Source organism: Drosophila sulfurigaster, chromosome X (genome assembly GCF_023558435.1).
Source record: "Drosophila sulfurigaster albostrigata strain 15112-1811.04 chromosome X, ASM2355843v2, whole genome shotgun sequence".
Taxonomy (NCBI): domain Eukaryota; kingdom Metazoa; phylum Arthropoda; class Insecta; order Diptera; family Drosophilidae; genus Drosophila; species Drosophila sulfurigaster.
The window spans coordinates 12,364,052-12,376,634 of NC_084885.1; the positions used below are offsets into that span (position 1 = coordinate 12,364,052).

The 12,583-nt window shown below is 42.2% G+C and overlaps 2 protein-coding genes across 4 annotated transcripts; one reads left to right on the top strand and one right to left on the bottom strand.

Annotated features, from left to right (window-relative positions):
* The first annotated feature begins 242 nt into the window (after nucleotides 1–242).
* On the top strand, nucleotides 243–1,865 carry LOC133848171 (p21-activated protein kinase-interacting protein 1-like). Its single transcript, XM_062283614.1, has 2 exons — nucleotides 243–1,059; nucleotides 1,122–1,865. Exons 1-2 carry the CDS (start codon nucleotides 307–309, stop codon nucleotides 1,788–1,790), a joined length of 1,422 nt encoding a protein of 473 aa, XP_062139598.1. The 5' UTR covers nucleotides 243–306; the 3' UTR covers nucleotides 1,791–1,865.
* A 705-nt stretch (nucleotides 1,866–2,570) lies between these two features.
* Nucleotides 2,571–10,233, bottom strand: LOC133849289 (histone deacetylase 6). Of its 3 annotated transcripts, none has more exons than XM_062285263.1 (8): nucleotides 9,907–10,233; nucleotides 9,708–9,838; nucleotides 9,465–9,648; nucleotides 7,935–8,206; nucleotides 6,450–7,872; nucleotides 4,698–5,279; nucleotides 4,416–4,503; nucleotides 2,571–3,410 (listed from the first exon to the last, which is right to left on the bottom strand). In XM_062285263.1, exons 1-8 carry the CDS (start codon nucleotides 10,174–10,176, stop codon nucleotides 2,980–2,982), a joined length of 3,381 nt encoding a protein of 1,126 aa, XP_062141247.1. In that variant the 5' UTR covers nucleotides 10,177–10,233; the 3' UTR covers nucleotides 2,571–2,979. The 3 variants fall into 3 exon arrangements, with proteins under 3 accessions (XP_062141247.1, XP_062141246.1, XP_062141248.1); XM_062285262.1 differs by having other exon boundaries at nucleotides 4,659–5,279; XM_062285264.1 differs by lacking the exon at nucleotides 4,416–4,503 and having other exon boundaries at nucleotides 3,271–3,410.
* Nucleotides 10,234–12,583: the final 2,350 nt, after the last annotated feature.

The following is a 12,583-nucleotide window of genomic DNA, read 5'->3' on the forward strand; positions in this document are numbered from 1 at the left end:
GCTGCCTGACAGCACACTAATGGTGGTAGCGCCGACAATAACGGAATAAGAAAACCAAATAAATTATAATTATGAAGAACGTTTAATAATTATAATAAAAATTAGGTACACCTTATCGCAATAGTGCACATTTCAAATGTAAATTTAATATAAATATAATATAATAAATGCATTTTTTTTTATAAATATTACAAAACAAGTAGAGCAACACTTATCGATAACTGCCTAATCGTTAGTTCCAATTCGATTGTCAGCTGTGTTTTTGCGCCCCGCACGTGTTGTGCCGCATATAAACAATTTTGAAATATGCTGCCCGACATCGAAATTATTGTGGGCACCTACACAGATTTTCTGCTCGGCTATCAGCCCGCCGAAAAGCAAGACGACAGTGGGGAGCAAAAAGTGTATTTGAAGCCTACATTTGCCGACAAATCGCACGCCGGCTCCCTTAAATGTGTCGCTGGCCAGGGACAGTGGATAGCAAGCGGAGGCAGCGATGATCGCATCTTTATCTATGATATGCGCACACGGAAGCAAGCACACATTGTCACCGCTCACGCGGGCACCATCAACGCCCTGGAATTCACACCGGACTTGTCACATCTGCTTTCGGGCAGCGCCAATGGCCTCATGCTGGCGACACGCGTAGGAAGCTGGACAACGGAGGGGAATTGGGGCAAGGCGCACGCTGGCAAGGCGGTCACACACATTGCCTGCCATCCTAGCAGCGGCTTGGCGCTCTCACTGGGCGCCGATCAAGTGCTAAACACGTGGAATCTGGTCAAGGGGCGTGTGGCCTATAGAACCAATCTAAAGAGCAAGCGCACGCTGGGCAGCTCACCCGAATGCCTCTCGTGGTCCACAGATGGCCAACACTTTACACTCAGTGGGCCACTGCTCGTGGAGATCTGGAGCATTGAAAAGGCAAGCGTGGTGCGCAGCACAAAAACGCCATCGAAGCCAATTTGTGTCGCCTGGCTGGATGAAGAGAACGTCCTGGTGGGGTTGGAGAATGGCAGCATAGCCTGGATAGCATTGAATGCAGAGCAAGACGCAGCCGTAAGTAAACTGTGAAAGTTCCTAATGATCACATTTAATTGAGTTTTTACTTCGATTTGCAGCCGAAAATAATTGTGGCCCATGACACACGAGTCAAGGCGATGGCCCATTTGAATGAGACGCTGGTTAGCATCTCGAGTGCGGGCGAAATCAAGATGTGGAGCACTGAGATTGAAGAGCAGCAGCTGAACTTGATTGCCAGCGTAAATATCGAGTGTCGTCCCACCTGCTTAGCTCTGCTTGATCTCAAGCAGTTTGGCAAAAAGGTCGCAGCTGTTAAGCCACTGCAGCAAACTAAACAAGTCTCCGAGGAGGGGGATGAGGAGCAGGACGAAGAAGAGGAGGAGGATGAGGACATTGCTTTAATGAAGCCGCGCAGCTTTGTGTCCATTGAGTACGATCAAGATACCAAAGCAAAGCCCAAGGCCAAAGCCAAGCCAGAGAGTGAATCATCCAACAGCAGTAGCGAAGATAGCGACGATGGTGGCTCCAAGCAGAAAAAGAAGGCAGCGACACCAAAGCGCAAAGCCAACGACAGCAAAAACAAAAATAATCCAGACAACCAACAGTCCTCCAGCGAGAGTGAGAATGAAAGCGACAGCGACGACATCGATTTTGGCAGCAGCAGCGAGGAGGAGCAACGACGCCCCAAAAAGGCCAAGAAGGCGCCCAACAAACGACAGGCGAACACCAATCACAAGCAGCGCGCCAAGCAAACAAAAAAGAAATAAACCATCCTCCCACTCTGTTTAATTCATTTTACTATCTTTTTGTTTGTCAATAAATAAGAATTGTTTCTTTTCTAATCTAGAAATCTTTGAATAATTTGTGATTTCTACTCGGATTTGTTGATTAGACAAAGCTCTAAACATTCGAATTTTGTCAGTTCACTTTTAATAATATTTTGCAGTTCATTTTCAGTCCCAAATTAAGTTATAAGTTCGCTTGCAAATAAGAAACAAGTAAGAAAATTCGACTGAGATAATTTTGAATACAAGTTAAACAATATTCATAAAATATACTGAATAGTATACCACAAAACTACTAAAAATATGCCAAAGGTTATATTTGGTATGTTAATGAATATAAAAATATACTGAATAATATACCAAAAAAATTACTAGAATATATCGAAGATCATATTTGGTATATCCATCAAGTACATTCGAAATATACCACATAGGTCAGCCAAAACATTATGCGCAATTTGCCTCACAGAAGCATTTCATAAATAACTTCTTACATTTTTTTCGATTGTAATCAAATTGTCAGGAATCAAAAATACTATAGTTATTATTGTCTCTTCCAAAACTCGCGACACTAGCTCCAAAATCACGCTTGTAATTTCGATTTTTGTCGATTTGCATTGGCGAAATTGATTGTGGCAAAAATTTGAATCAAACTTATGAAGTTAAAGATACCTCCTTCTGCCTCTTACATAGATTTCATAGAGACACCAAGTTATAATACCCTTCTACCTTATGGGTATCGGGTAAAAAAATAGCAGTGAGTTTGCTTAAGTTTTTGTTGTTTATTACATATACATAGTTTTATAGTCAATTGGTGATATTGATAACATTATTTGTGTAACAATCTTTATATGCATATACTTAGAACGGACAACAGGGACAAGTTTGGATGCCCATCTCTTGCATCCGCCTCATCGGCATCGACATCGGCATCGCCTCTGAATTCAACAACAATTATTTGTGGCCCAGCGGGCGCTCGCTACAGTGAGTTTTGGTTGGTTGCTTGGCTGGTGGAGTCTCAGTTGGCCAGAAAGTATTGGAGGAGCTTAAGGTAAATGCGTTCGAGCAGCGGCCACATGTACTCCACAAGGAACTGCAACAGGTGTCGGAGCGGGGGACACAGCGTGCACATGTAATCCGTTAGGGCGTCCAGCACACGCAGCACCAAGGGTCAGTTGTTGCGCTCCAATTGTATATAGAATCCATGGCCATTGCCATTGCCATCGCTACTCTCTTGCTCATCGTTGGAGCTGTCGTCGCTTTGGTGCTTCTTTGCATCCTCCGGTTGCACTGCATCCGTGGAGTAGCAGCCATCACTGCGTCTCTTGCTGCTGTGTGTCCAAGCCATCGGCTCATTGAATTTATCCAAATGCGCCAGATTCTGATAGACATAGAGCAGCGGATGATCGATGTAGGCACTGCACTCGTAACACCACACCGACAAATCGCTGAAGCTCAACACCAGCGGATGCTGCTCCCGCCTGCAATGCTCCTCCATGTGCTCGTTGATGTAGCGACCACAGCCAATGGCCTTGCAGCTGAGGCACATCCAATTCTCCACCGTTGAAGCGCAGCCGCCGCAGGCGCTGCTCGTCTCTATTGCTGAATAATCGATGTACAAAAAAAAACAATAAATAAGTATCGAACAGATTGAAGTGTTTAACAAAAGCAGATGCTCTCTTCTCGGTCGATCCCACTCGGAATACTTAGCTATAGTTTTAGCTGTTATTCCAAATGGTCTGCAGGTTTAATCTACATTCAACAAATTAAATAAATGATCAACAAAAACCCAAAACAGCAACAAAAATATATTTTTGCAGAAGCAAAGGAGAAATATAGAAAATAATGCCAGAAATTGTGAAAAATATGGAAGTAAAAAAGGAAAATATTTAGAAATTAAAACAAAGAAAATATAGAACTTTATTATGAGTAAAAATGAAATCTTGCAAGTAAATTTCTTTCTATTTCTCATAATATTGTTTTCTTTATTTACATAATATTTTTTTATACAAAATAGTAGGTTAAAAATGCAAAATGCAAAAAGCATTTATTTTTTTTGAAAAATGATTTGTTTTCATTAAATTCTCGCGTTGAGGCTATAAAAATTAAGGTAATTAAAAAATCAAATATTGAAATTGAACAAAAATCAATAAAATAGATTATACAGTATGCTAAAAGATGCTTTAACTGTTAAGATTGTTGAAAAAACTTCTTGAATGGTTGTTTAACAGGATTGTAGCTTGATCGTTATAGCAAATGGAAATATGTATTAAAAATCAAGCAATAGAAACCTTCGAAGAAACAATAAATAAACTTTTCAGAACTTAGAGTCAATAATCACCGTGATAGATAGAGATAGAGAGAAACACGAAGATAGATAGAGATAGAGAGAGAAACACATAGATAGATAGAAAGAGATAGAGAAACAAATGGACAGATAGATAGAGATAGATACAGAGCAAAGAAGCGGCAAAAAATAAGCACACAAAAAAAAAGTAAAACAAATCAAGAGCAGTAAACACAAGCATAGCCAGAAAGAAGCGAGAGGGAGCGACAATAACGGAGATAGCGGAGATTATACGATATATGGCAGGGATTATAGCTTACATTGCGGCGCCTCCTCCGGGCGCAATTGGCTCAAGTGTGGGCAGCTTTTGAGCGGATATATGGCAAACATTTCCTGCTGCTCGAGTGCCTGTCGAGAGCAGTGCGGAAAGAGCAAAGGGGCAGCAAAGGATGTGTGTGTGTGTAAAAGAGATAGTGTGAGGCGGGGGGGAGAAAGAGATAATCGAGGTTAGTGTTCTGATGCTAGAGACAGGGAATATAGAGTGCTGCTCTGGTTGATCGTACCTCCTTGTGCTCGGCCATAAACTCGGTGAGCGTTTTTACCTTGACTTTGGGCTTGCTGCCGCTGGGTCGCTCCTGGCCACTGGCGTGCTCAATGCCAATGGCGCCGTCGGTCGCGGTTGCGTCGTCATTTGAAATATCCAACTGCTGCATGGTAGCAGCAAGAAAATCCTCGTTGTTGTTCTCGCCCAGCGCACTCTGCGGCAACTTGCAACCGAAGACCAGCGACTTCCAGTGCTTCCGTTGCACCTCCACGCACTGCTGCAGCGTCTCCATGCAACTCTGGAATGCCACCGTCGGCGGTCGTTGCGTTGTCGTCCCAAATTGTGGCGTCGGCACCGGATCCCCGAGCAGCGTCTTTGTGCACATGGTCATCGCATACGCTATCGAGTTCACATTGTAGCCACCCTCCAAGCAGACCAGCACTCGTCCCCCGGCCAATGCCGACAGCCAGTGGGTGAACAGGCCGTAGCCCTCCGGCGTCACCTTGCAGCCGCCCAGCGGATCGCCGATTGCCGCATCGAAGCCGGCGGAGACGAGCACGAGTTGGGGATTGAACTCGTAGGCGATGGGCATGATCAGCTGCTGGAAGGCCAGCGCGTACTCCAGGTCGCCCATGCCCTTCTGTAAAGGAAGAATTCGTTAGTGAGTATAATTCAAGTCGATATCATAAATAAAAAAAGATGGTAATAGCAAAAGAATTGCGAACGTAAAAGAGTTAGACTAAATATAAAAAACCAGTACAAGTAAAGCAGCTGGTATAAGTGTATGAACATAAGTGTGTAAAGTATAAGAGTTTATATATTAATGATATATTTCTAAGAATCAGTATAAGTACGTGGAAAAGTGTATATATGAAATAATGTTTATAAGAATTAGTATAAGTGTATGTATGAATTAATAATATTTATGAAAATCAGTATAAGTGTATGTACATATGAAACAATAATATTAAGAAGTATAAGTATAAGTTTGATTATAAGTGTATGAATGAATCGTATGTATAGAAATTAGCATTAGATACACATTAGTAATAAGCAAAACTAGTAATCAAAAGTAAAGAATAAGTGTTTCTCTAAGAATGCTGTAACTAAATCAGTATATTTGTATAAGCGGAAGTATAAGTGTATGTAAAATTTTCGTAGGAATCAGTATAAGTGCGAGTATAAGTATAAAAATAACGTTTAAATATTGTTAAGAATTGGAATTAGTCAAATAATAGTAAAAGCAAAGTAAAGTATAAGACTAGTTATAAGAGTGGAATAGTAGAAGCGAGGGAGGTCATAATATGAATAGAGTACGTTAAGAAAATAATGTTCTAGGAACAGTGCAACAGTTTAAAGTTGTGTTTAGAAATAGCATACAGCAAGCAGTTGTGGATAGTTCATTAACAATAAAAGAAAGCTGGTTAATATATGAGCAAAGTGAAACAATTACAAAAAATCTTCAAGTATAATAGTAGCAGAAGTGTGCAGCAGTTAATTAACAACAAAGTTATGCAAAAGTCACAACTAAGCAGTAGTAGATAGTCAATTAGTGTAAGCAAAGAGTTTAGTGGGAGTATTAGACATGGAGTAGAAGATAATAATGAAATAAAAAGAGTTCAAAAGTCACAAAAGACAACTTAAAGAATAAAAGTAATAGAGTTTTGCCATAGTAGAAGATAGCAAATATGTATAAGACATGCAAAAGTCGATAGCTAATTCGATAGTTCATAAAGTTACTGAATGAAATGAGTTGACAATATAAGACAAGCAACAACAGCAGCTAGACAAGAGTAATAAGTAACTTTACCTTGTTCCAAGGTATGTTGACGTTGAAGCCGCGTCCGGCGTTCTTGCCCACCACATCGTAGTTGCCATCGGGTCCCTTGGGGAAGAAGGCGCCGTGCTCGTAGCGATGCACGCTGATGTACAGCACCTTGGGATTGGACTCGAAGATGTGCTGCGTGCCATTGCCATGATGCACATCCCAGTCGACAATGAGGATGCGCTCCAGCTGGTACTCGCGTATCGCATACTGGGCGGCAATCGCCACATTGTTGAAGATGCAAAAGCCATGCGGCTGATCCGGTTCAGCGTGATGTCCCGGCGGTCGCACATTGCAGATGCCGCTGCGCGATTCGCCGCGCAGAATGCTGTCCACAGCCTGGAGCACAGCGCCCGAGGCGAGCGAGGCACACTCATAAGTGCGCGGATGCAGGTACACCGAATTGTAGCCAGCGCCCAGCTGCTGCAGCTCCTCCTCGTTGCGTCCCTGCAGGCGACGCACCGAATTGACGTGAGCACGCGTGTGCGCGAGACACACTTCGTCCGTGGTGGCTGCACGGGCCTTCAGCGGATGCATGCGTGCCAGCAGCTGGTAGTCCTGGTGCATCTGATGGATCTGGCGAATGCGCATCGGTTGCTCCGGATGCGAAGTGTCGTGGAGATTGAAATGCTGCAGCATCTGCATGTCGTAGGCATAGCAAACCCGCGTCGCCGGCACCGAGAGTTGTGTGTCCCTGCGCAGCATTTGCAGACGCGCCGCATTGCTGGCGACAACCTCCGGACTCAGCTGAGCCGAGGTGCCACGTGTCGGATAGCGCTGTGGTCCCTGCGGCAATGGGCCACCCAACCAGATGCGTTTCACGCGATGCAGTTGCTGCTGAGCCGCGACATCTGTGCACTGGGCCAACTCGTCGGCCGTGTATGTTTGCTGCAGTTGCAGGCAACGCCAGTAGGGTCGATGCACGAAGATGCAGTTGAGCAGCGCCTCACGCAACTCGGCGCTGGGCAGTTGCAGTGGCTCGACCAGCGGGGGACAGGGATCGCCGAGCAGCGCACGCAGCGTCAGCGCCGCACCCTCCGACAGCGAGTCAACACAGTAGCCGCCCTCGAGGACGACGGCAACGCGTGCGTTGGCCAGACGCAGCAGCGGATTGAGCAGATGGGGATAGCAGGCGGGTGTCACCTCCATTTCGCCCTCAGGGCAGCCGAGTGCCGCATCGTAGCCGGCGGAGACAATGATCAGCTCCGGTTGATACTCGACTGCAACGGGCAGCAGCAGTTGCTGAAAGATGGCCATGTAGTCGCCGTTGCCCATGCCCTTGGCATTGAGGGGCACATTGAAGTTGTAGCCAGTGCCGGGACCAGCGCCAATCGCATGATAGTCCGACTCTGGCAGATTGGGCCAGAAGCTGCCGTGTTCGTAGCGATGAATCGAGAAGTACAAGACCCTAAAAAGAATAGTGAGAGAATGAAGTGCTGATTGACTCTCGACTGATTGAGCAACTCTCACCTGGAATCGTTGTAGAAGAAACGCTGCGTCCCCTGGCCGTGATGCACATCGTAGTCAATGATGAGGATGCGCTGCAGCTGATGGTGATCGAGTGCGTGTTGGGCTGCCAGCGCCACATTGTTAAAGTAGCAGTAGCCATTGAACTCGGCCTTCATCGCATGATGGCCCGGCGGACGGATGATGGCCATGCCATTCTGTGCCTTCCCCGCCAGCAGCTGATCCACCAGCTCTAGGGTTGAGCCGCTCGCCAGCAGCGACAGCTTGAAAGTGGACTGCAAAGAGAAGATTAAAGGCATAAGTTAAAATTTTAAGAGACTATTTAAGAGAACGAGCTTCAAAAAGTGAGGACACAAGTTCAATATTCAAAACTGTAGCAGAAATAATCAACTACTATTTGATCTATCAAATTGAATGAGTAAGGGGAGTAAGATATGATAAGTATAAACTTCAAAAAGTGCACAAACTGCAACAAAATGACCAGATTATCTTCGGCTATCGTTAAACTATGCTTTAAATTATTTTATTTTAATTCACTTTTACAAAAAAATCATTTTAAAATTAGATTTGCAATCTCACATTTCAATATTAATCACCATTAAGATAAGATAATAAGTGTATCAATTGGAACAAGACCAAAACAATGACATTTTATAGGTACCCAACAAATTTGAAAACAATCATGCGACTAAATTGTAATTTAAATTAAGTTAACAACCATCAAATAAAAAAAAAACAAGTAAGAAAGCTACAGTCGAGTGTACTCGACTATGAGATACCCGCTACACATTTTCAATGAAAATATATCACAAAAATACTAAAATATACTGAAGGATATACTTGGTATATTAATATTTTGCTACATTTAAAATATACCACACTAAAATATAAGACTCGTAATAAGTATGCGTACAAAAGTATGTCTTAAATAACTTTTACAAATTGTATATGATCGCAACCAAATTTTCAGCGATCATCAAAACTATTATCTTCAAAATTTTGCTTGTTATTTTTTCGATTTGCGGGGGCAGAAATAAATGAAATTAATTAGGCTATATCTTATCGGCTGTTAACGCTGATCAAGAATATGTATAATTTATAGAGTAGGAAATGCCTCCTTCTGCCTGTTTCCTGGAGGCACAAAGTTATACCCTTCTACATTATGAGTAGCTGCTATAATGCAATAGGGAATTGTACTCGTTATTACAATGAAAATGAATAAATAAATAATTTTAATTGAAAGAAATAGAATGTGAGAATTGCTTTCTAATTACAATTAAATCACGACCTTCGCTTTATGATAATCGCATTATTATATGAATATTCAATACACATTGATTGACAGTTGGAATCTAGAGTCTGCGAGCTAGTTGCGGTTTTTAAATGCAAATGCAATCTTCGTAAAGAAAATTGATACAATTGTTTACTGCTTGGTTGATATGCAATCTGCTGATAACCGGTTCTAATCACAAAGATAACCCAAAGACGATCGAGATTGTGCACAAGCTTTCTGATTGGGATTGTTTCGCTCACCGGATGTATGTAGATCGCGTCGTAATGGGAGCACAATTCCTCCATTGCCGCCTCGTCCTGCACGCCCGATGTTTGCTCGAGGCACTCGTAATGCGCCGCCGAGTGCAGCTTGAGGATCTCCGCTTTGGTGGCCAGACGCGATGGCAACGGCAGACAACGTTCAATCAACTTCAGCTCCTTGCAACTGCAAAAACAAATTCAAATTTAAATACCATAGTCAAACATCAAATTCCAACAACTTACCGCTCCAGGGTGCGGGTGAAGCGTTCGGGTCGCTCCTGATGCTGCTCATCCCAGAGGCAGCGATGCTGGGCCATCGACTCGTCATAGATAAGCGCTGTGGGGCCGCGTTCCATGTTCTTTGCATTGACGGCCTGCAAGATGTCGGGCATTAAAGGTGATCCAGATTATATACACAGTAGGGTGTAATATATATACTCACGTTCTGAAAGATATCGGTTACAGTCTCCTGCATGGCGACGTTGCTTGTTTGCGACTTGAGCATATTCCGTGCTCGACGTTTTGCCTCCAGCAGCGATGGACTCGGTTTGCGCATTCCACTGTTCGCATTCATCGAGCTCGCCGCTGACGACGACGACGACGCCGTCGACGATGCATTGCTCGACGCTGACGCTAGCGCCGCTGTCGACGACGTCGATGAAGCTAACGCTGATGATGATGATGATGTTGGTGCCAGCTTGGACTTGACCATGGCGCGGGTCTGTATTTTGGCCTGTTGTGCGCCGCGTCGCGTAACGATCGGAGAGCTCTAAAACACGCAGAGAGAGAGAGAGAGAGAGAGGAATACTGAAAATGGGTGTATATATGCGAGTGTGTGTGTGTGAGTGTGTGGGGGTCTGTGTGAGTGAGAGAGTAGGCTGAATTTGCAGATAAGCAGCTAAGGCAAGTCTTCACACATTGAGGCTGTTCCAGCAAATAAATTCGCTTCTCTTCATTAAAAGTTAGGAGCACAACTTTCTTAAGGAATACTTTAATAAATGATGGTTGATATGATTGTAAAATTCTAGATAAGAGGTAATTGCATTTCGTACTTAACTTACTATCTTATTATAACATAATTCCTTTTGCAGAATCAAACTTTCAAATGTTCTGAACAACTTTTCTAAGAAACTTTAATTTAAAATTATTGAAGCTGAACATTTCATAAAATAATACAATTTGTATTACTTTCGAATAAAAAATAGTATTTAAAATAATAAAAAGAAATTTAGCATATAGAAATACAAAATTTAAAAAGTAGCATGTATTTATTAAGGAAATTTAATTTTTGCTCAGTTCATTTATCATTAGAAATTCGAAGCATTCTAGGTTAGGTGAATAAGTTCTGTATTGGATTTTAATTTTTCATTACTTGTGCAAATTTTTAATAATAGCCAATTTTAGTAATAATATAGTTGGAGAATCAAAATATAAATATAAAAATTCACACAGAAACATAAAACCAAACTTTATCAATAAACCGACTTAATTACAGATTAAGAAAAGGTATAAGTTAAGCAAGCCTGAAGATTCAAATTGTTTTATAATTAAATTATAAGTAAATTAAGTGCGTTTTGTCATTTGAAATTAATTTTCTTTGGAAATAATTTATAAAAATACTGTTTACATAGCTTTAATGCTTTTTACTTGTATCATTATGGAAATATTACATTTTGTAATGTTACAAATTGAATCTTCGTGATCATTGATCAGATCACGAACATTTGAAATAACAGCCAATTGACTCTCTACAAATTAGAAGCGTTTATTTAAAGTAATCGCTTAAATACACACACAAATTTATGGTGCACACATTAGATTTGTATTACAATTGACCAAATTATTTATTCTTATCAAAGGGAGTTGGATGTGTGTGTTTAGCTTTTGTAATCAAAGTAGGTCGCTAAATGTGATACCCAAAATGTGACACCCTGTATTAGTGCACTTCAACCTTTTTGATAGATAAGCCAAAGGTGGGTAGCACATAGAGAGTGAGGGAGAGAGAGGTGGGTAATAAACTAGAGCTGCTGTGGTGAGGTGAGGTGAGTAATTAGCAAACTGTTCAAGCAGGAAATGCCATTTGTCATTTTGCATTTTGCACACACAACCAACAACAATTACACCACATGAACAACACTCAACACACAACAATTGCAATACCGTTGGCCACAAAATCAGCGCGTTAACTGAATGAACGGATTTGTGAATATTTTTTTTAAATGCGCTTGCCAGGCAACTTCTCTGCTCGTTGAGCTTCGACTGCGGCTTTGGCTATGACTGTATGTGTACATATATATATATGTATGTGTGTGTGTGTGTGTGGGAGTTACTTGTTGGTGTTAAGGTTGTTGCTTTTGCCGCTTTTGGTGCGAGTCGAAAAAGGCGCGCAACGTCATCTCTGGACTTACCATGATTATTGTTATGCTTTTTTTCTCTTTGCTGCTGCTGATGCTGTGGGAGCTAAACCTGAAGCTGCTCTAGTTTGTTGTGGGCGTCTCTTTCAATGCAATCCGTGTTGTTATCTCTTTCGCTCTAGCTTGCGTTGGGCGCAACAACAATCCGTGCGTGCGTGCGTGCGTACGTATCTAAGTCTGTGTGCGTATGCGTGTTCTGTGTGTCTAGGTCTATGCGTGTGTGTGTAATACTTTTTCGGCTGAATGTTTGTTGTGGCTGTTGCGTGATAAGCGTTTACGAATTGGCAGCGTATCGATTTGAATTTGAACTATAACTCTGGTCTTATAAATATCTAAACATATTATAGACTAAATACAGCTGCGCCTTGCATTAATTATAGCTTTATTATTTGCTCTCTCGCTCGCTTTCACGCTGTCTCCGTCTCAGTCTCTCTCTCTTTCTGCCCGTCTGTCTTTCTGTCTGCCCGTCCCGCTGCCCAACTCTTCCTGCCTTTGCCTTTTTTTTATGCTGTGGGTCGCGCTTCAGTTGATTTTATGTTTAGTACTTCTTCCTCTTCTTCGGCTGCTTCTTCTTTCACTTCAATCTCTTGCTGCTGTTATTATTATAAATAAATAATAGCTATGCTATACACATGGTTTTCTTGTTGTTGTTCGTAAAATGAAGCACACGAAACAACAGAAGCAAAATTAATTACACAAACACAC

Coding starts and splice junctions, on each gene's coding strand:
- LOC133849289 (XM_062285262.1), bottom strand. CDS start 10,176: ATGGTCAAGTCCAAGCTGGCACCAACATCATCATCATCATCAGCGTTA. Junction 5,280..6,449: donor TCAACATACCTTGGAACAAG/GTAAAGTTACTT, acceptor CTTCCTTTACAG/AAGGGCATGGGCGACCTGGA. Junction 4,504..4,658: donor TTATGGCCGAGCACAAGGAG/GTACGATCAACC, acceptor TGCTCTCGACAG/GCACTCGAGCAGCAGGAAAT.
- LOC133848171 (XM_062283614.1), top strand. CDS start 307: ATGCTGCCCGACATCGAAATTATTGTGGGCACCTACACAGATTTTCTG. Junction 1,060..1,121: donor ATGCAGAGCAAGACGCAGCC/GTAAGTAAACTG, acceptor TTCGATTTGCAG/CCGAAAATAATTGTGGCCCA.